Source organism: Talaromyces marneffei, chromosome 5, assembly GCF_009556855.1.
Source record: "Talaromyces marneffei chromosome 5, complete sequence".
Lineage (NCBI taxonomy): Eukaryota > Fungi > Ascomycota > Eurotiomycetes > Eurotiales > Trichocomaceae > Talaromyces > Talaromyces marneffei.
This window is the reverse complement of record NC_072352.1, coordinates 556,177-578,212: the sequence shown is the minus strand read 5'-3', so window position 1 is coordinate 578,212 and position 22,036 is coordinate 556,177. Positions and strand designations below refer to the sequence as shown.

Sequence of the window (22,036 nt, the reverse complement as noted above, 5' to 3'; positions counted from 1 at the left end):
TGATTGACTGGAAACTCGACAAGTCCAAGTTCTTTCAAAGACGCAAGTCCGCCAAGGGAATAATCCTTGCCGAAGACACCTCAAACACGCTCCTTGATTTGTTCTTGGGTTTTGTCGTTGTATGAACTCAGAACTGCGAATGGCTCGTGGCCGACGACTGGGTGCGTAACGGGAACGACAACTGTCTACATTCTCGAGTAAGACTTCTGGAATTTTCTTGCAACTAGTAACGATTGAGGAGTTTTTACCTGTGACCCAGTGAATGCCGCAATAGAGCTCTCAAGTGCAGCTGGCATGATACCAACACCAGCACGCTTAATCATATCCTTCTGGCGACCAAGGATTGATACTAACCCGCTCTGATTTACGATAGCAACGTCTCCAATATTAAACCAACGCACGCCATGATCATCGTAGAATGACGTCTCAGACTTGCCTCCGAAATAGTGCTTGATGAGACTTCCGCTTGTAACATGCAGCTCTCCGAGTTGAGCTTTCCTTACAACGCTGTTCTTAACGGTATCCCAGACGCGAATGGTAACACCAGGTGCGACAACACCGATGGGACAGATTTCACCGAAGAATGGAATACTAGAAATTGGGATTTCGAAGAATGGCCATGCGAATGAACCACCGCCCTCGGTCATTCCATGGTTAACGCATACCTGAGCCTTGGGGAAGATAGACGCAGTCTTGAGCAATAATACTTTGGTAATGGCATCTCCGCCGACTTGAATCCTCTTAACGGAGCTGACATCAACGTGGTTTGCGGCAAGTTCCACGGCCATTTCGTGAACCATTGGTGGGGTCAAGACGATAAATGTGACATGTATCTTGGTAATGGCTTTCAAAGCATCCTTTACGTTGAATTCTTGACCTGTCATCACCACCGCACCTCCAGCTTTCCATGTCTGCATTGTCTGTGCGGGCGCAATCCCACGCGAGTTATGGGGCTGTTGTAGAGCGAATGTACTTGTTTCAGCATCAATGAGCCATGACTGCGAGTGAAGCATGTGCGACATGTTTGAAATGCGCATTGGACATCCCTTGGGGATACCGGATGTGCCGGATGTGTACATAATGGAGTGAATACGCTTGGGATTGTCGTTTCGCGCGGCTGCCACAACGGCCTCTTCATCGATGGGACATTTCAACGCTTCATGTACCAAGTCTGCGAGTGGCTTCCAGTTTCTAGTTCGTGAGGAGGACAGACAAAGTGTAAGTGGCTTTGGTAATCGAAGTTTTGAGATTGCTACATCGACTGATTTTCCTGTAATAGCATCGGGTGCAACGACAATCTGCGGCTTCACAGTCCGAATGGTAGCCTTAAGGGTGGTAAAGCCGGAGATATCAAGCATTTCAGGGTCAAGGCTGACGTAGGTAATACGGAGTAGAGTGCAAGCCCAAAGAAGGAGAGTGTATTCTCCGCCATTAGGAATGATCATAAGCATTCTAGTATCTGATTTGACTCCATTCGCCATCATTCCAGCGGCGAACTTCAAAGCCGTGCGGTGTAGTTGATTGTATGTGATTGTCAAGTATGCTGAGGAAGTATCTGTCTTGGGGTTTTCCTGAATGACAACCTTCGGTTCTTCGCTCTCCTTTCCCTCTGTTCCAAACGGCTGCGTGAATGCGCCGAATTGGAGGGGGGAGAATGCGCCATTTTGAAAAGGAGAGACACTAGACTTGGGCAAAGATGACTTTTGAGCGACCGAAGCTATACTCGTTGTGGTTTTATGAGTCTCTCGGGATACGAGGTAAGGGATAGCATCTGCGGACCGAATCGTTGAAATGACTGCTGGTCCATCTGGATTCTTCTTCAAGCCTTGTTCGATGTGTGCAAAGACAGAGGGTTGTTCCCACACCCCACCATGAACCTCCGCCAGTTGCTCATCCGAGTTTGTCTTATTACCCTCCTGTATCTTCCGTCCCATCAAGAGAGACAAAAGTAGGTTACGAAGCGGTGATGGGAAAACCGCAAAGATTAAGGACAGAATTAACAACATGGTAGTAGCATACAGAAACCATGGGGAAACGACGTGTTGCACGCGGATCGCGAACTGTGTTTCATTCCAGGAACCCTTCTATCCAAGATCTATTGAACATATAGAACGTTGCTTAACTTTAACAAAGGGTCAATTTACAAGTTTGGTTAGTTGGGTAGTTCGGCTCTAAACCACGCCTCAAGGAGTGTTCCGAATTACGGATCAAATGCTAGTGTAATATCCCCGTTTGCCAAAAACCTAAGAAATATGCACAACCGTACGCTCCAGGATGTCGGGGAGCTAATTCACCTAATTCGGAAATTCGGAAATGGAAGGATCGGGGATCGCGGACCGGATCTCGGAGTTCGGGGATAAATTTACTCTAAAATCAACATCACTTGCGGAGGGACCCACAGTGGAGCACTTAACCCTAATCTACTCCCGCCTAGGCTTTTTGTTAGATAATCCGGATATCTGTCGGAATCCGTGTATTGTGTATTATCCTTGTAACACCTCTTGCTTAACAAAATTGTATGTCTGTCCATGTTGTTGTTTTTCTGACCAATGTACGAGTGGGCGTGGGCTTATACCCTTCGTTGTGGGCCCCTTATCGCTACTCTCTGCCAAGGCACTAGTATACATTTGAGCTTCTCTAATTGGCCAGATTCTTGCTTGAGCAGCATCCCAGAAAGGATTAGCCTGCCTTAATTACCAGGCTTCCAACAATATCCAGGAGCAGTCAAATGAGGCAGTCAATCAGAAGCTCTACATTATGGCCCCCAGATTTACCCCTCATGATAGATCACAAATTACGTCGACCATACACAAAATCAGCTCACCAGAATGTCTATAAGAACCCGGCTTTGGAACATCATGTAGACGGAGAGACAGAGAACAAAACAGATACAATCTTGCTAGTCACTTCTTCCTTTCTTATACTTGTAAAATACATTCAGGGTTAGCCGGGAGTAAACCCGCCAATCCGACGCTTTTTGACAAGCCACTCTATTGCCGCCCGCCCCCATCCTTTCTTTGGACTCCGTAGTATGCACAAGATTGCTTGTCTTGTAAATTTTATAATGGAAGAGGACCTACACTCAGTCCAACCAAACTATCTAGTCTTAACCTTCTATCTTTCACCCTCTATTTGGTAAAGATCCACATAGCTCCCATAACACTTCCAGCCAAAGGCATGAATGACCTTGTCATGTGCATCCGGCTCCACTTAATCACCAGCTCCTTAGCCTCGGCGATAGTCACCACAGTCGGTTCCGCAAGGCTACCTTTCTGCAGGCCGAAAAGCCTATTGTTGATTGGGGCCATGACGAGCCAAGTGAAAGGTACCATAGTCAAGGTAGTTAGACCTACGATCAGCCAATGTCGCCATGGTTGTTTTGCCCTTCGCTTTTTGATAGCTGTGTAACTGTATAGAAGGAAGGTTCCGACGGCCATGGTGGGAGGTACCATGTGTCCATAATGATACATCCGGACCTATTGGAAAAGTAGTTGCGGAGATTCGGTTGTGGTATCAAGAAGGACGGGTACAGCGAAAAGTGACAACGACATCATGGCCCCTATAGATTGTTAGCATCATATTCTTCTAAGTATTGAAATATCAGATTCGGCGTGCCCGAGAGAAAGGACCCGGTTACCACCGCAGTCGCTTGGAGACCGATAGTAGACATTATGAAGGCAAGTTCGTTCGATAATGGAACAATAAACTATGTAGGTACTGAGTTCACCTCTTCAAAGCTCAGAAATTGTTCATCAATGTATTGGGATTGCCTGGTTTTAAAATACAAGGTCCCCCCGAGAAATAGCTCTTATGCTTATAATCCACATATTAACTGATTCTAGATGCTCCGAATTCCGATAATTGAGAAATGAGATCATCCAATTTATGCCATTAGGTTTTTAGAGAGGCTCAGCTGTACGTAAACAGTCCCAAAGTTTAAACAGGTTGCCTAAACTAATCTCGAATTCGTGTAATTAGATATCGGGTGTAGAATGACTAGAAAATACTAGTTGGTAATGAATTAAACACTCATGAAAAATTTGCAGTATAGCGATAAATTCCATACAAAATCATTGCAGCAATTGGAACTACAGCCCCGGCGGTGCGCACCAACGTGCCGAGGAAGCTTGGTGCAGGTGGATGGTCTTTCATGCCGTCAACAACTTCGCCATCACGAACAAACTCAGTTATCCATCCAATAGTCATCGCACTCCTCTGCGTATCGGCAAACTTCTCGTGATCGCCAACAAGGTGTTCTCTGTACCATGGATCATCCTTCATGCGTTTATATTGATCCACATCTTTGAAGACAACCTGACTGAAGCAGTCAAAGTCGGCCAAGTTGGCCATCTGGTGGTCGAACAGTCGCTTCATAAGGGCCCGAGTTTCTTCTTGGTTGTGAATCTTGGAATGTGGTTAGTGATTGTAAGAAATAGTTAAAACCAATGGGATACCTGAGTCCATCGCTTGACTCCGTATTTCACCATGAGATCTTTGGTCATCGGCGCCGAAACCCGTTGCATATGGTGCCTGTAGTCCTCTTCACTCATTCCCTGCTGTTTGTAACCACAGATAGTAAGGCATAAAAATTGCTTGTGAGGGTCACCGGAGGGCCGAGGAGGAATAGCCGGATTGTCACTCATGTTTCAATTTTTGAAAGCGGCATCTATGGCGATGTGATACAAAAGAAGTAAAACCATCAAACAGTAACAAAACGGACCTCCCCAAATATAACATAAAAAAATAGATGAAATGTGGCAAACACAATTGACAGGGAGTATAAGAATTCCAAACATTATATATGAACGCCTAGTTATAGTATTCTTCCAACCAAACACGCAAGTCCCTGATGGTAGGGAACTCCAAGAACAAACTGCCAGAGACAGTAATACCAAGCTGCTCACGGAATTTCTCAGCGATGACAAGACTCATGAGAGAGTCGATACCCAAGCCGGCAACACTGGCCTCGTCATCGAGGTCTTCAAGGTCAAGAGCGGCCTCATCAGCGATGATCTGGAGGGCTTTGCCAGCCGTAGAGTCGGCGCTGACACCACTACCAGGCTTAGCTGTAGGTGCTGATGCCGGGGCCGGTGTAGGAGCAGGAGCGGGTATGGAAGTAGGAGCGGGAGTTGGGGTAGTAACTGGAACTGGGTTAGGAGCAGGAACAGCAGCGGCGGGCTTAGATTGTCCTCCTGCAACAGCAATGGGAGGAGCCTTAGGATCATCCGGAGCAGAGAAGAAGCGACTAAGCAAAATGCGAGGGTATTGGTGGAATTCAATACCGCCGACCATACCGATGACAACATCGTCTTGAAGAATGTAAACATCTCCATAGAACGCATTGGGATTCTCAACTGTAGGAATCATCTTGACGTATGAGCGGTACTTGGCACGAGCGACAAGGGGCTTAGCGAAGCGCATGGACTTCCAGCCCGGAGTAACGCAGTAGTGAGTCTTAGTGTTCATGGTATCGGAAACGTTCATGATGAAACCAGCCAAATGAGCGACACTGTCAATAAAGTAAGGTGGCACAGTCCAGGTACCACTCTTCTCCTTAGTAAGCTCAATGTCAGCGAAAGCTTCCAACCCGTGCATGACGACGGATTGCATGCCACGGTATTTGGGTGCGTATTCGACGAGACTTGAACCAAAGAGAAGGTAGGCCATGCTGTTGGTGAAGCGGTTGGCAATACCAGCCTCAGCCATACGCTCAAGATCCTCAATACGGCCTTGGACAAGATGTTTGAATGGTATCCAAGAAGAGAGCCACTGGGATGGGTCATTGAAGTAGAGGTTGGCGGTAGCAAACTGGGTGTCTTCATTGACGTTGTACCAAGTCAAGGCGGCATGGTTGGTGTTAATGTCAGAAGTAGAAATTGTGACCCGTATGGATTGTGGTGTATCCTTCTGGTTTGCAACAAGACCCTTGACAACCTGGAGGTCGGAAATGTTGATATGGACCTCCTTGGTCTTGGGGTTGAGCTTCTTAAAAAAGTATTCACCAAGAGTGTAGGCGATGTCAGCGTGAATAGACTATTAACGTGATCAGGACTGATAATACTAAACAATAAGTGGAAAGACTTACAGAAGTAACAACACCACAGTTATTCATCTTGTGACCATAGGCAGCAGCACGCAGTTCTGTCTGGGAAAGGTCGGACTCCATAGTAATGGTGCCAACCGCACCGTCGATGTTCTCCTCAATAATTTGCTGAACGGAAGATGTGCTGAAAGCAGACTTGGGGGGAGTAGGAGCGGCCTTGGGATGGACACTAGTGATATCAGAAACCCCCTTCTCAGCATCGTAGAAAGTGTTACCCTTGGTGAGAGCCCAATCACCGTTGTACTGGATCCAGTATGTCTTGTCATTCCAAGCATAGGTAGGTAGGTCAACCAATCTCAAGGCATACTCGAACGGGCGGTGGAACTCGTTCCAGTCAATCTCGGTGCCTGCGACGTGCAAGGTAGCCAAGCTCTGTGCCAAGGTAGCCCAGTTGTTCTCTCCACGGCGAAGAGAAGGAACAGCGACGTTGACAGTGGAGAGGCTGGCCTTGACAAAGCTCATGCAAACTGGGTGCGGTCCAATCTCAATCCAGGCTGTTTCATCGTCAACAACGCCGATCTTATGAGCAACATCCATGGTACCCTTGAAATTGACGGCTTCACGGGTAGCGCGGCGCACGTAGTTGGCATTGATGGTTTTGTCGTCGAAAATGACCTTGCTCAATAAAGGCGAGATAACTGGGAGGTAAGGAGTCTGGAAGAGGACACCCTCCGTTGCGGCAGTCTCGAACTCCTCAAGAATCGAGTCGGTCTGAGCGGAGTGAAAAGCAGGAGCAACCTCAAGGCTGACACACTTGCATCCAGCAGACTCCAGGACAGACACAATGGCATCCATGTCAGACGTGGAACCACTGAGGACGGTTTCCTCGGGCCCGTTGATGCAGGCAATTTCGTAAGGCTTGCCATTGGCGCTCTGAGCAATTTTCTCAAGAGATCCCTTGACGGCAACCATCTTGTGGCTTCCGACCTTGCACTTCTGCTCGAGCATACGGGCGCGTTGACCAACAAGGAAGATGGTGTCACTTGCGGAGAGAACACCAGCAATGTGCAAAGCGGCATACTCACCCAAGCTGTGACTAACAACCACACCAGGTTTGACACCTAAGGTAGCCCAGTATTTGGCCACTGCAATCTCGGTACAGATCAAAGCGAGCTGAGTAGGAACAGGAGAGTGCTGATGATCCTTCTCATGGCTGCCGTCAAGAACGGGGATAAAGCTAGGGAAGCCCTGACCCGGAGCAAGAGAGTCAAGGTGCAAGATCTGAGACCGGAAGTACGGAGACGTGTGGAAGAGCTCCAAATTGTATGACTTGAAGGAGGCACCCTGGCCAGTAAAGGCAAAGGCGACAGGAGGAGGGCTAGCACTCTTGGTCGCCTTGGCAGTATCAACATTCTTCAACGAAGAAGTAAGCTGCTTCTTGGCATGATCGATATCATTAGCAGATACAGCAATACGGTAGCTGTGGTGGTAACGACGGGCAGTGGTAGAATATCCAATGTTAGACAAGGATACATCAGGATTACTTTCGAGGTACCCCATGAGACGCTCGATGTTAGCCTTGAGAGAGATCTTGCTCTTAGCGGACAAAGTGATGACGTGAGAAGTGCGAGGGTCAGTCTCGGTAGTTGGTCGGAGAGGACCCTCCTCCAGAATAATGGTAGTGTTACCACCAGCAGCACTGAAATTGTTGACAGCAGCAATACGCTTCCGGTCAGGCCTACGCTCCCATGGAGTCTTCTCAAAGGCAATACGGACATTGTGATTGTCCATGTCTTTGGGGAACTTAGGGTTAGGGCTGTTCTTGATGCCGACGTGAGGGGGGATAGCCTCCTTTTCAAGCATAAGAAGGACCTTCATTAAGGCAGTGACACCAGCAGCAGCCCCACTATGGCCAACATTAGACTTGACAGCGCCAATGTAGAGAGGGTTTTTCTGGCTCCGCCGTTTAGTAATCGGAGCGAAGACGTTTGTAACGGACTGGATCTCTTAAAAGTCACCAGCTTGAGTACCTGTACCGTGCATCTCAACAAAGCTGACATTCAGTGGGTCGATGCCAGCTCTGTTAGCGCAAAGACATCCCAGGTAAGTCTGGTGACCAGCGTGAGGATGGGTAATGGAGATAGCCTCAGCGGAGTGGTTGGTTGCAGCAGAAAGAATAACAACAAGGATATTGTCGTTATCGGCTTCGGCATCTCCAAGACGCTTTAAGACAATGGATCCTATAGCATGAGCACGGCAATAACCGTCTGCCTCACTGTCCCAGGTCTTGCAAGCGTTGGGAGTCTTGGACAAGAAGTGCCCATTACTCAAACCGGCGAAGGCATCAGAATTGGTTAAGACGTTCATACCACCGGCGACGGCGGTGTCAACATCCCCATTCCACAGAGCTGCGCAAGCAATCTATACCGTTTTTTTCTTTTAGCATTGAATTATCAAAACTATTCAGGGGGACAAACCTGAATGGTAGCCAAACTGGAAGAGCATGCGGTATCAATGCTGTAGGAAGGACCAGAGAACTTGAAAAAGTAATTCATGCGACCAGGACCAAAAGCACGACAGCCTCCTGGAATGAAGTATGTGCTGATCTCTTGTGCGGTATTCACCTCACGGTAGTCGTCGCTAGCCTGACCGTAGAAAGTACCAAGACGATGCAAGTCAGTCGCAGCAGTACGGTTAGCAACGTAACCAGCGCGCTCAAGTGCTTCATAAACTGTAACAAGCGCAAGTCGTTGCATGGGATCCGTTTGCTGAGCCTCGCGAGGAGACATGTTGAAGAAAGGAGCATCAAAGAGACCAGGCTCATCGATGAAGCAACCGAAGGGGGTCAGGCTAGTGTTGACACACTTGCCAGTAGGGTCGTAGTGAGTCTCAACGTCGAATCGGTCCGCAGGGATCTTCCTGTGGCAGTCGATGCCATTCTCGAGCAGTTCCCAGAACTTCTCGGTGTCGGATGCGCCGTTGGGCATTCTGCAGGACATACCCACGATGGCAATCTTGGATTGCATGGGGCCGCGAGAACCACCATCGACAGATTCAGTCTTGTCATATACCCATGGCACGAGTTCTTCCGTATTAACCTCGAAGCCGCCGATCTTTGACAAAGCACAAGTGAGATCATGGATAGGGAGGGAGGTGCGGAAGACTAGGACCTGACACTGGGAATCGGTAATGAAGTCGGCACGCTCAACGACAGCCTGCACAACAGAGTCCCAACGAATGGCTTGTCTGAGTATCTCGTTGATAATATCCTCAAAGAGCTCCATGGCGTTACCGGCAGGGAAAGGCTTGCCAGTGCTGGTGGAGTGAATGGCAAGACGAGGGACGAGCCTGGCGTCAAGCGATGTCATAGAAGGAGTATGAACGACGGTCTTGACATCTTTCTGACTGTAGATGTGACTAGCATGGCACAGCCCACCGTAGACGGGAAGTTGTACAAACTTGCGGTCACGGAAGAAGTCTGCTGTGCGGAAGAGACCCTTGAGCCTTGCAGGAGGGCCACTGATTGTGACCGAGGTGGTGCTGAGGGCACTGATAAAGATCTTGCTAGGACCGGGTGTTTTCTATTACAAGTTAGAGACAGAAAGCCTAGCGTGGCGAAGGATACTAACCTCATACTTGTGAATAATGTCAAGTTCTGCCTGAACTTCTTCCACTTTAACGTCAGGAAGAACATAGGCCCAAGTGCCGGGTGTGCTCTCGTCAGTCAAATCGCGAGGCTGCAAGTTCTGCGAGACCTCGTCAACAAACACACCAAGGCGGAAAGCCTGACGAACGACCTGGGCACCGGCGATGGGAAGGTCGGCAACTGTAGGAGCAAGGGATACGGCAGCGGTAGCCAAAAGTCCAATTCCAAGACCAGCTAGGGTGGTGCTGATGGTTTCAAAGTCGAATTCACTTGGGTTGCGCTCGTAGTATCTGGTTTGGGCCCTTAGTATCAATACATTTCACATCTTGACAGGGCGATTGCTCACCCAATGAGGATGGACAATTCAACAGTACAAAGAATAATACCATCGACTGAGCCACAAAGTTGACCCTTGCGGAGGTCTGCAAAGTCTGCAAAATTCAATATGGTCTCGAAAGGAGGAATCAACTTCCTCAAAGTATTAGGAAGAAGTCGAACTTCCTCAAGAACAGCGAGAGTAGCCTCCTCCAAGAAGCGAGCGAGGATTGGATGCCTCCTGTGCTTGCTATGAGCCTGGATCTCGCGAAAGAGAGTATGCAAGTCATCACGCGGAAACTCGTTGCTAAAGTAAATCAAGCGCATGCTTGTGGACTCTGACCCATTGTCGGATCAGCTGGGGGTGAGGATGGCCATGCTTGTAAATATATAGGTTATATATTTCAAAATAGTGCTGAGAGTTTGAAGGAGCAGGTACACGAGCGTTTGACTAATTACCAGAACGATTGATCATGTAACTAGCCACGCACTCAGAGCTACTTAATGTTGAACAATCGAAATATTCTTTGTCATTTCAAGGGGAAATATGAAAAGAAAAGGAAGCAGCAACCCCAATGAGTAGATCTGCAGAGTCTTTGTTTTTATAACTTTGGTACACGATGAATTGATACTCGAGTCATAAATTAGCTAGGTAGGAAATGTTCACCTGAATTGTGCATCTAGCATTCTCCATAAGTCAGTGGGCAAAGTCTATACCCTGACAGACGTAATCGGACAGCGACCTACCGACTGTCGGGGAACTGGATGACTTAGGGTAACTATCTGAATAGAGATGGCGGAGTATGGATACTTGTCATTTCTAGAACGTGAACTCAGATAACTGGATGATACGATACTGGACTACTCCGAAAGCTCCCAGGTCTTACATACCTGTCGCTTTTTTGTTTGGGCCCTTGAATTTGCGAGACTATATTGCAATTAGTAGAAATGATCACAACTATGAATGTCCGTGATTGACATATGTGTCAAAGCAAGGCGCATTTTGGCAGGAAACGCGTTACTTAACACAGTCAATTTAGTGCCATGCTTTGGTGACCGAGATTATGTCACGTCTGGTAGTGAGTAGTTTCTATCTGCAGGCTTCTCGCGATAGACTTGTCCGATGCATTTACGTGGATGGTTTTATTACATGCTACCTAAGTTGTGTACTGATTTTTGACTGATAATTGATAATCCACAACGCTCTACATGTGTTGGTAGAGAGAACGGCGATCAATAACCTAGATATATTAACATGACACCTGACACGTTATCCTAGCCGTGGTGTAGTGAGTATCGGGGTGCAATTGTAGATAGAGAGATGATTGAGGGCGTGAAGATGACCTCGGTCTTTGATAAAGCTATGCAAAGCCTCGCCCCGGGTTGTTTAAAGCTCGACAGAGTAATACACAGAGATGGTCCAGCTCGTATAACTACTACAAGCTGGATCGGTTTGGACGTTGGTTGTGTGTTGGGATAGTGAGAGTCATGACATTAGTTCCTGCAGAGACAATGAAGCCCAATTCTAACTAATACTCAATCTGGCTTATCTAATTTTCCACCCTGTAGATTACCGTTGAATGAGAACTGGTATAAAACAATCACCTATCAAAATGATGTAGAATGTTACGTTGTTGGAGCATTTTCTCAATCCTATCGACCTCAATCTGGGTGCCGATATATTTTCCCTACTTGTCCTACATAGATTTCCCAAATCCCGAAGATACGGCGTTGAAAAAAAAAAAAAAAATTGACGAAGGAAGGTTCTTTGATTTTCATTTCAAATTGAAATACACAACACTCAATCACACAATCCCATAAATCATAAACCCCGGTTGTACCTCTACTGAGGAGCCTGCCAAGGAGCAGTAAGCTCTCCCTGATGCGGCTTAATTGCGACAGGCGGCGCAACATAATCAAAGTAACCTAAATCATGCATGATAGTAACATGCTGAGGACCCTCAATCATATGACGAGGCATGTTAATAAAGTTGTGCGGGAAGCCAACATCGAACTCATATCCAGTCTCAATCTCAGCAACATCTTCCGGGGTGAGGTCAAGCGTCAGCGCCTCGATGTTGGCCTTGAGGTGCTCGGTCTTGCGTCCACCGATGATGGGGTAGAAGTAAGGGGTCTTTTGCATAGCGTAGGCCAACGCAACACTTGTGAGGGGCACGTTGTGGCGCTGTGCCACGTTGTGTAGGACCTTGGAGACTTGTTGTTCACGTCCGATCAACATGGCTGGGGGCACGCGGCGAGCACCCGTGCCTTCTGTGCCAGGTGCTTTGAAGTCACCACCACCAAGAACGCCGAAGGCCTGGATGGCCATACCTTCTTCGCGGGCTATGGGGATAATTTCGCGTTCCATGTCACGTTGTTGGGCGGAGTAGCGGCCCTGGTAGACGCTGAAAGCGCGCAGGCCTTGGTGACGAACCAGGCGGGTGCGTCGGAGATGCCGAGGTAGAGGACCTTGCTCTGAAGTACAAGGGTGTTGAGGGACTGCATCAGTTCGGGGATGGAGGTTGCGTAGTCCCATGCGTGGACGTAGTACTGTCCCCTCAGTTAGCACCTACCTTATTCCGTCTTCTTTCTCAGCTGAAGGACCAAGACTTACGATATCAATGTAGTCAGTCTTCAAAGCCTTGAGACTAGCTTCGATCGGAATGTGCATAGTCTTGCTACCGGTACCACCATAGTTGCTCTCGTTCACGGGCTTTCCAGCCATAGGAGTCATGGTGTACTTGGTCGCAATAACTATCTCATTACGACGACCACGGTCTTTCATCCAGTCGCCAATCCATCCCTCGCTCTGCCCACCTTGGTAGGCGTTGGCAGTGTCGACAAAGTTTCCGCCAAGGTCGTAGAAAGTGTCGAGTAGGTCGTAGGTCATCTCCTTGGTGCATTCACCGAGTCCCATGGCCCAGTTTGTGCCGAAGCCTATAACATGTTAGACTCTTCGATTTGAGCATTGAATTGCAAGGACTAGACATACTCATTCCCCCCAAGCATAGCGGGCTGACGCGCATAGAGGCAGTGGGAGCGAGGATACGGTGTCGACCGAGGACAGACCTGGGAGCGGCAGGTGGGATCATAGCCATTTTGACGGTACTGTGTGAAATTCCAACGAGCTTGAGAAAGATAAAAGAGGGAAAGAAAGAAGTTCTGGAGACGAGAGCTTTTATGATCAGATAGCTCTGCGAATAAATATGCATTGTTTGTGCATAAGGTACCCACCTACCAAGCTCCATTGAGGTTGTACCCCTGTATTATCGCTGTATCACCGATACCACTGGAGCTCTAGGACATCAGTATAGCGGCGATACTCCCACTGTGCCTATACGAGGGGCCTTAGTGGTTGACTCTAGACAAGTTCCTGAGGCATGACCGATGTACGGAGTCCGATACCTTTGTTACTACAAAGCAATGACTATTTTAGTTAATTAGTTAAGTTACTTCGGGATACATAAGTTATTGACCTGGCTTGATAATTTGTAAGCACGATTCTGCGTCAACTTCTTCCTTGTTTCCGTGGGCGTAGAAAATCCTGCTGTTAGCATGTGCTCAAGCTGAGCTATTAACCACCAATGTATACCTATAGGTAGAAGATATATAAGAACAATAATCACTCAGATTCGAGAATGTGGTGCAATTCATGTCTACTATTTTGGACAACGTCCCATATTTGCACGTCACGAGATATATTCAATCTAAATAATTGCTCATTAAGTGGTATCAAAGTAAAACCCCGAAGCTAACTACTAGACAAACGGATACAATTCATCCATCCGCTATTTCTTAACCTTCTGCTCAACAACATCCAGCCCAGTCATCTTCTTGAGGGTGGAATCCATCATTCCATGAGGGAAGATTGTTCCAAGACGACCGGCTTTGGCGTTGTATCCGCGCCAGATCATAGCGGGGATCTTCTTTTTGGTCAAGTCGCCGACAACTTCAGCAGCCCAGCGGTCAGGAGGCGTACCCAAGTCGCTCATCTTGTCGTTGCGCATTGCGCTCTCCACAGCTTCCTTCGCAGGAGCGTAGATGGAATCGGCGGGCAAGGAGATTTGGGTGTTTTCCTTCTGGTTCTTGATCATGTTGGTCTTGACGGCGCCAGTCTTGAGCTCCACAACGGTAACACCGAAGGGCTCGAGTTCGAGGCGCAGGGAGTCGGAGAAAATAGCCATGGCGGCCTTGGAGGCGTTGTAGGCAGATTGAAAGGGAACGGCCATGGTGGAGACGACCGAGGTCTGGTTGACGATAATGCCCTTGGATTCGAGGAGAAAAGGCAAGAATGCCTTGGTAACGTTGAGCTGAGCCCAGACATTGATCTCGAACGCCTTCTTGCCCTCTTCGAGAGACATGTCGGTGATGGACATGCTGTAGGAGGTACCGGCGTTGTTGACAAGGATATCCAAGTAGGAAATCCTGGAGACGGCCTCAGCAATGGAGGCATCAGACAGAACGTCGAGGGCCATGGTCTCGACACCGGCGGATTTCAATTTGGTCATCTTGTCGGGATTACGCGCGGTAGCGATAACGTTGAAGCCAGCCTTGTGGAAGGCAAGAGCCAGGGCAGCACCCATACCACCATCAGAGCAGCCGGTGATGAGAACAGTGCGCTTAGCCTTAGCAGAAGGCATGTTGTCGGAGGAGTCAGAAGAAGACATGCGAGATTTGAGAAAGTAGAGAGCGATGCAGACAGAAAGAAGAGATCCCAGGAGAGGAAGCTGGGAAGCGTCGAGTTTTAAAAGAGCTTCTGGTGAGACCATGGCTGAGTCACGTCGGCTACCTATTGGTGGGAGATTGACAGTGCTAAGGGGAGCTTCGGATTTCTAAGCAAGCGTCGGAGGAATAGCTGTCCGATGTGTGATTCTAGGCGGTGGTTAGTGGCACAGGGTGGGAAGGTACAATGGGATCTCCTTATACCAATTATTGAGAACAAATAGTTGTTTTTTATAGAAAAGGGAAAGGGAAATGGGAAAATCAAGAAGTTGGTCAGATCTCGTGTTCCGCCGGTGGTGCGATGGCCGTTGTGCAGCAAAGTGGGGAAGAGCTCGTCCAGTGGCGTGCTTAACTCCGTGTGTAAGGGCCCTGGTAAGGCTCGACTAATCTAAGCTAAGGCTAAGTCAGACGGACGAATATACAACCTGCTTTCTCACATTCCATACTCTTGTCGCATTGACGACTGATCAGGTCGGTCGTATGTAGAGATGACATGATTAGGTTTTTATTCATACAGTAACAATGCTGTACATGTTGAATTCTTATTACAGAGTATGCAAAAGACCCTGCTAAGACTTTAACCAGGTAAAGCCTGATAACGCCGAAACTACTCCGTGAGCTCTGGCAAACTCCACTTAGCTCTAAACCGATCGCAGGAAGCTCCACTCTGTTGCCTGCAGTTCTCCACCCACACAGACAGACCTACCCAGGTTAGCCCCATAACTTTAAATGGCCCAACCAATAGGAGACTATAGTCCCAAAAGGGCTTAGTCGTTATCTGCCGCGCGCATCGGCCAGTGAATCTGCCACTTTGTGCAGCGGTATGCGTGACTCTACCAACATTACTCGTTTATGTCACATCTTACTAGTCAAGATTACTAATTATGTAGAGGTCAAACGGCGTGGAAGTTGCTGGAAATATTCAGAACCAATCCATAAGCAAAACAGTCAGCCTAATGACAGGGTAACCTCAGAGAGAGAGAGAAAAATCTAGTCAAGCTTGTGGCCCTTGTACGTGGGCAGCACAGCTTCCACAACCGCGTGCTTGGGACCATCGTGGTTGTACCAGATGTTGTTGAGCACCAGGCCAGCCGATGCAATTAACTCCTTCCACTCAGACTCATCATGTTGAGGTCCTGCATGGCAAGATCGCGCAGGCAGCCAACGTCGGCGAGGACCATGTCGGCAATGATGATACGCGAGTAGTTGTCCATGTACTTCTTAACATTTTCGAGGAGGTCTTTGCCCATTTGCTGGCTCCAGATGTGGAGGACTCGGCGGAAGTGGTATACACGTGCCCCTGTTGTGAGATGTTAGTATTGAACAATACCCAATATAACATTGGTTATTGATAGTGTATTAACACACCCTGTGGCAGATGATCGAAGAACGATCCAGGTGCAGTCTCAATGTATGGAGGCAGACCGCTGTTCTTAGCATCAGTAATGACTTCAGGCAAATCAAGCAAAATCATGCGTCCCTTGATGCCAGGGTAATCCTGGCGAATACCCTCCAATGCCTGACCACGACCACCACCAACATCCACAACGGCAATTCCGCCTTCAGCAGTAGGGGGGTTAAGCTTCAACGCCTTCTGGAAAGGGAATGCACTGGTGCGGTGACCAATACGTCCCAAACGCATACCAGCATTCCAGGACTTAATGCGTTGGGGATTGGCCTGCAAGTACTCCATGTATCCCAATTCGGTACGGAAGCCGACCTGGAAGGGACCATGGTTGTAGTCACCAATATGCTTCCAGTCCGTTTGGGAGCCGAACTCGGGGATAGCGAGGATAGCGTGGCTGATGAAGTCGTACATTTGAGCAGCGAGGGGGATGTTGTCGTCCGTGAGGTAGGCCCGGGAGAGAATGTTTTGTTTGTAGGTTTCAACGCCGGTTTGTTCGAAGAGATGGGTGCTGGCGCAGGCACGGAGGATGCGTCCTGAATTTTCATTAGTATTCATTTGCGTAAGTGGACGATTTGTGTGCCAACACACCCAACAGCTCCTTGTTGGCGCCACCGAGCTTCTTGGAGAGCTCATCGAGGCTGATCTCGCTTCCATCATGAGGAATGAAGTCAAACAAGTTCATGGCAATAGCACTGCGAACAGCGGCATTGTGTGAGACCTGCCATCTTACTATCAGTGATCCATTGTTCTATAGTCTCCGATGCCGAAATACACTCACCTGTCCGGCAATGTTGTACATGTTCTCATCCGGATCTCTCACAGCAATCGCCAATTTCTCAGCAGCATGCACAAGAGCATTCTGCTCGTTCTTGGAAACATTTTCTCCGCTCTCATACTTCTTAGAAAGCCCTGCAACCTACTTGCTCAAGGCAATGATGGCGTTGATATCAGTAGGCATGTTGGCTATATTTGTCTGTGTTTTGCTTTGTATGAATGTGAATATCAAATTTCCAGGTCTCTCTTTGTAGCTTTCTGGCCGTTTTATTGCTCAGTCAGAATTGCAACTGTTCACGTTCTATACCTAGGTATATTCAGACATACTCGTTGGAAAGCTGGCATCTGCCCGAGACCCGAGAGCTTCACAGCCCTCTTGATCAAATAAACAACAGAATCATACGTCTTCCGAAATTCGTAACTTCATCACCGTAAATCTCTCTCCCGTGAATTTGGGTTTACGAAAGCCGTTGAATCTCCAACCAACCGGGAGTCGGTCATTAGGGCTAGCCGGCCTACACCACACTACACTCTTCGTACAATCTTTACTCAACCATACTTAATCTTTGTTATTTAAACAAAACCTTTGGCTTTTAACGTATAAAAGGGTAGATTATCGTTTATACTGTTTTTGTACCTATTTGGGGCTTAAAACATAAACCCCTTGTAAATGATTTGCAGAATCCTACCTTACGGTTTTAGGAAAGATATCGGACTCCGTATGCAACCAAGACGGCTACAGCCCTAATTGATTTGCATCTATCAAAACTTGTCAGGCACGGTGCATGAATGGGATGCCTGGGTACAGCTTTGTCCGAACTATTGTGACTTGCTGTAGGAATAACACCGTTGCCACGGTAGCTGATAGCTGCGAATTAACTTTGCTCAATTCCTTTCACTTCATTCTTTCGTTTTCCATTCAATATCAGTAGTTTATCATTCCCCCATCTTCTTGTTGTTAGCAAGGGAGGGAGAAACAGACAAAATGTGGTCATTCTTACAGGACACCTCCACAATGGGGTTGTTCTACAACTCCCTCTGGTTGATCCAGAGCGTCCTTGGCCCCAAGGGCTGCACTCACTCGCCCGAGGACCGCGCATGTTGGAAAGGTGAGTTCAGCATCAATACTGATTATAAATATGAAGTTCCAAATGGAAAGCTTGTTGAAGTGGGTACCACGTTAATCCTCGAAAAGGAAATGCGAGTTAAAGCAGACTGACGACGGAGGTAATAGTATGACTTTACCATTTCCGAACACACTATTGCGCCTGATGGATACTTGACAAACGTCACGATTATTAATGGAAAGTTCCCTGGTCCTACTATTGAAGCTAACTGGGGTGACACTATCCGTAAGTGTGCTCTCATTTTCTTGGCTCGATGAGCAATAGATGCTGACATCTTACGGGTGTCACTGTGCACGATAACTTGACAAACCTTAATGGTACTTCTTTCCATTGGCATGGAATCCGTCAATTCCAGACCAACTTCCAGGACGGTGTTCCCGGTGTTACTCAATGTCCTGTCAAGGTGAGCTCTCTATTCGGACCTCCTATTCAACTTCGAACACTGATCGTATAGCCTGGCGACTCCCAAGTTTATGAATTCAGAGCTATGCAATATGGAACTGGATGGTATCACTCTCACTACTCTCTGCAATGTATGTCTACCATAACTGTTCTGTTGAAGAATGGATGAGGACTAACATTAGAAGATATCAACGGTGCCTATGGTCCTGTGGTCATCCATGGTCCCACAAGCACAAACTACGACCACGAGCTCGAGCCTCTGCTCATAAGTGACTGGTACCACGCTGACGCATTCAGCATGTTCCACGAAGAAATCACCGACCACGCTCATATCCCTACAGGTACTTTGATGAACGGCAAGGGTGTCTTTGATTGTGACCCCGACGAAGATACTCGCTGTACAGGCAAGGAAGTGCGTCACGAAATTGTCTTTGAGCCCGGCAAGAAACACAAACTTCGTCTTGTCAACAGTGGCAGTCTTGCTACATACAATTCTGGATGGACGGACACAACTTCACTGTTGTGGCTAATGATTTTGTCCCTATTGAGCCTTATGTTACCGATGTTTTGATTCTTGGAATCGGTATATTTTCCTTCTACTGCTGGTTTACCGATTCAATTGCTAATATGTGGTTAACCCAACGATACGATGTCATCATCGAAGCCAACGCAACCCTGGAATACGGTTCAAACTTTTGGATGCACGCAACCCACTGCGACGATGAAATGCCCGTTCCTTGGGATACTCGGATCGGCATAATCCGATACAACACCAACGATAAATCCAATCCCTACACCCCCTCTGCTAGTACCCATCACCCAGGCTACGGATGCCGTGACCCAGACCCTTCCAGCTTGCGGCCCATCGTCAAGCGACAGGTCGGCAAAGAAGTCAACGGCATGTGCCCCTCGGAATACCTGAAAATCGGTCTTCAGAGCTGGCCCAACATCTCCGACCCAGATTCCGTGATCCGCAAATGGGTTCTCGCCAACCGCTCTCAATCTGTCGACTGGCATGACCCATCCCTCATGCAAGTCGTGTCCCACGACAAGGTCAATCTGACCGAAGAAGCTGCCCCCATCAACCTAGACTACGAGACCGGTGAATGGGTCTACTTCGTGATCGAGGGCAACTTCACAGACATCAACGACCCTCCTCGCCCTATCCCCCGCTCCGTGCATCCCATCCACTTGCACGGCCACGACTTTGTGATCTTGGCCCAGGGCGATGGCGAATTCACATCTGACATCGTCCCCAATCTGAACAACCCCGCGCGAAGAGATAGAGTGAACTGTCCCATTGGCGGCTACGTATAGATTGCGTTCCAGATCAATAACCCTGGTGCATGGTTGATGCATTGCCACATCGCATGGCACGCCAGTGGCGGTTTGTCGTTGCAGTTTATTGAGCAACCCAGTAAGATTAAGCAGATCGTTCATGCTTCGGGTCTCTTACATTCGCATGAGGAGCAGTGTGCTAGGTGAACGGATTATTATAACAATGTTAATGTCCCGCAGGGAGTTACACAGGAGGATTCCGGTATTTAGACCGTCTTCAACGAAGATATAGATAGGCGGGACCATACTTAGTTTTTTTTTTTTAGCCTTGGAACCCTTTGGAAATAGATTGCCTGCTTTTTGAGTCATGTCATTGTTGTTTTCTTATTGTCGGAATGTCGGAACGTCAATATGCACCATGGCACCTAGCATCTATTATCACAGCCTCCGTGCTTCATTGCTACGGCATGCGTGCTTTGGAATTCTGCAACCACCCCTTCGGTCAATTATAAATGTTGGTTTAGCTACGTCCCGTATCACAGAGCGTAGGATATCGTAAGCTAGGGCGGTCCAAGTGCCCTAGGTGGTGAGCCTGCTTATAAGCACGAATATCTTCTGTTATAATGACTATCCCCCAGAAACGTAGGGAGATGGGGTGGCTGGCTAACTATATAGGAGGTTGACGCGTACGCGCTAGGAACAGTAGTAATCCCGTTCCGTACGTACGCGTAGGTCCTGCACCTGGGGCGCAGGAGCGCCGAATCGTGGGATTGATATTCCGACAATAAACATCCCCTTTCATGCGCCAACTTGCGGCCGGTTTTTACTTACCGTACTATCTTGGGCCTAGCGCATTCACAGTTTTGTGGACACCCTGGTCTATATGAATACATGCCTCAACCATGATCTCGCGTACGAATCAAGCCTTATCTTTAATATCGAACCCGAAATATTGAAAAAACGACAATGGTGCTATCCCAACCTAGCACAGATTTTGACCCGGCCAGCGCGGAATGCAAAGCGCTTGAAGCCTATTTAACGGCGAAGTACGATTCCTATACCAGGGAGGGTGTATACGACGGAGTGTTATGGGCCGTATTCAAGCAAGACTTCCAGAACTGGGGCCTTGATAAGTTCAACAAGGTCCCGTTTCTATGCCTCCAACGTATGGCAATACGGCTCCGCACCAACGGCGTATGCGTGAGCACCGATGAGCCATTGAAAATTGCCGAAAATCTCTACTCTATATGCCAAGAGAAAGCCCCGATACCATGGTCTGAAAAAGAAGCTATATACCACCTTAGGACCGGCGAGATTTTGGGCTCGTATGCAGTATGGGAGCAATTTGCTACACTGATTTCATGATATGATACCCCCGAATCAGTGCCACAGCTTAAGGCTACGACTACAGATATATCTAATATCTCAAGGCACGACTATCATATTGCTCTAAAAGCCACCCCCGAAGCTGCCCAAGAGACCGCCCAAGCCCCAGCTCGCATTGAATGTACGTCTTTTACCTGGGAAGCTATAACCCTATTCCTACCTGTTAATCGAACTGGACCTCTATTAACCGCTGTACCAGACCTAATGAACCTATCGGAGCTGTATAATCACGAAATGAAGTACGAGGGCAGCAACGATTCGTTTGGCTTCAAGCTTGACATATTTTATGACTGTTGCCGCCAAGCCTGCCTGCCGTTCTCCCCTGAAGCACATAGATTAGCACTGCCAATCATACTTAAAGGGGAAGCCCTAGATTTCTACTGTACATGGTGCGAATCGTGGAGAGAGCAAGGAATCGAACCTGTCGAAGCTATCCGCCAGAACTTCGAAGGTAAAGAGCATCGCTGTTACGTTGAGCATAAATGGGCCCGTACTACACTCCAACAGACAATCAACGAGAACCCTGGCAAGGATACCCTGCAGTGCCTCGAAACGATGATTCAGGAGCTCAAAAAGCTGACCTATTCACTGGATCCTGCGCTACGAACAGAGGCTTGCCTCCGGATGAAGATTTTTACAGCGACCCGTACGCACCCGGCATGCCAAATTGCCACCGGAAGACCTGCCTCCACCGTTTCTGAGCTTATCAACGACCTACGTACGAGTATAAGCCAATATCAAGATACGCACCGTACCATGCAGAACCGAGCTTCACACGTCGACAAAGAAACGTACTACACTGACCGCCACTATCACGGACGTCAGTTACGCTCTCCATATCGAGGCCACCGTCTGCACTGACGAACGATGCTTCATATGCAAGAAGCAAGGATGCTGGTCTACGAACTACCCCTTCGGTCGTTGGAAATATCCTC

At 48.1% G+C, this 22,036-nt stretch overlaps 9 protein-coding genes across 9 annotated transcripts; 2 read left to right on the top strand and 7 right to left on the bottom strand.

The window, feature by feature from the left end:
• Window positions 1-80: 80 nt before the first annotated feature.
• EYB26_006528 (uncharacterized protein) lies at window positions 81-2,006 on the bottom strand (the record flags this gene model as incomplete). Its single annotated transcript, XM_054265804.1, has 2 exons — window positions 81-185; window positions 249-2,006. 2 exons carry the CDS (start codon window positions 2,004-2,006, stop codon window positions 81-83), a joined length of 1,863 nt encoding a protein of 620 aa, XP_054121779.1.
• Window positions 2,007-4,029: 2,023 nt separating this feature from the next.
• EYB26_006527 (uncharacterized protein) lies at window positions 4,030-4,643 on the bottom strand (the record flags this gene model as incomplete). Its single annotated transcript, XM_054265803.1, has 2 exons — window positions 4,030-4,404; window positions 4,455-4,643. 2 exons carry the CDS (start codon window positions 4,641-4,643, stop codon window positions 4,030-4,032), a joined length of 564 nt encoding a protein of 187 aa, XP_054121778.1.
• A 166-nt stretch (window positions 4,644-4,809) lies between these two features.
• On the bottom strand, window positions 4,810-10,331 carry EYB26_006526 (uncharacterized protein; the record flags this gene model as incomplete). Its single annotated transcript, XM_054265802.1, has 6 exons — window positions 4,810-6,033; window positions 6,086-8,041; window positions 8,102-8,464; window positions 8,521-9,624; window positions 9,673-9,979; window positions 10,036-10,331. The coding sequence occupies 6 exons, from the start codon at window positions 10,329-10,331 to the stop codon at window positions 4,810-4,812; spliced, it is 5,250 nt and encodes a 1,749-aa protein (XP_054121777.1).
• A 1,516-nt stretch (window positions 10,332-11,847) lies between these two features.
• Window positions 11,848-12,333, bottom strand: EYB26_006525 (uncharacterized protein; the record flags this gene model as incomplete). Its single annotated transcript, XM_054265801.1, has 1 exon — window positions 11,848-12,333. One exon carries the CDS (start codon window positions 12,331-12,333, stop codon window positions 11,848-11,850), a length of 486 nt encoding a protein of 161 aa, XP_054121776.1.
• A 14-nt stretch (window positions 12,334-12,347) lies between these two features.
• On the bottom strand, window positions 12,348-13,102 carry EYB26_006524 (uncharacterized protein; the record flags this gene model as incomplete). Its single annotated transcript, XM_054265800.1, has 3 exons — window positions 12,348-12,554; window positions 12,619-12,941; window positions 12,997-13,102. The coding sequence occupies 3 exons, from the start codon at window positions 13,100-13,102 to the stop codon at window positions 12,348-12,350; spliced, it is 636 nt and encodes a 211-aa protein (XP_054121775.1).
• A 690-nt stretch (window positions 13,103-13,792) lies between these two features.
• EYB26_006523 (uncharacterized protein) lies at window positions 13,793-14,773 on the bottom strand (the record flags this gene model as incomplete). Its single annotated transcript, XM_054265799.1, has 1 exon — window positions 13,793-14,773. One exon carries the CDS (start codon window positions 14,771-14,773, stop codon window positions 13,793-13,795), a length of 981 nt encoding a protein of 326 aa, XP_054121774.1.
• A 1,053-nt stretch (window positions 14,774-15,826) lies between these two features.
• On the bottom strand, window positions 15,827-16,933 carry EYB26_006522 (uncharacterized protein; the record flags this gene model as incomplete). The annotated part of the gene is made up of 4 exons (XM_054265798.1): window positions 15,827-16,026; window positions 16,095-16,667; window positions 16,723-16,852; window positions 16,913-16,933. The coding sequence occupies 4 exons, from the start codon at window positions 16,931-16,933 to the stop codon at window positions 15,827-15,829; spliced, it is 924 nt and encodes a 307-aa protein (XP_054121773.1).
• Window positions 16,934-17,893: 960 nt separating this feature from the next.
• EYB26_006521 (uncharacterized protein) lies at window positions 17,894-19,754 on the top strand (the record flags this gene model as incomplete). Its single annotated transcript, XM_054265797.1, has 4 exons — window positions 17,894-18,076; window positions 18,143-18,260; window positions 18,623-18,849; window positions 18,909-19,754. The coding sequence occupies 4 exons, from the start codon at window positions 17,894-17,896 to the stop codon at window positions 19,752-19,754; spliced, it is 1,374 nt and encodes a 457-aa protein (XP_054121772.1).
• A 927-nt stretch (window positions 19,755-20,681) lies between these two features.
• Window positions 20,682-21,962, top strand: EYB26_006520 (uncharacterized protein; the record flags this gene model as incomplete). The annotated part of the gene is made up of 3 exons (XM_054265796.1): window positions 20,682-21,040; window positions 21,146-21,222; window positions 21,301-21,962. The coding sequence occupies 3 exons, from the start codon at window positions 20,682-20,684 to the stop codon at window positions 21,960-21,962; spliced, it is 1,098 nt and encodes a 365-aa protein (XP_054121771.1).
• Window positions 21,963-22,036: the final 74 nt, after the last annotated feature.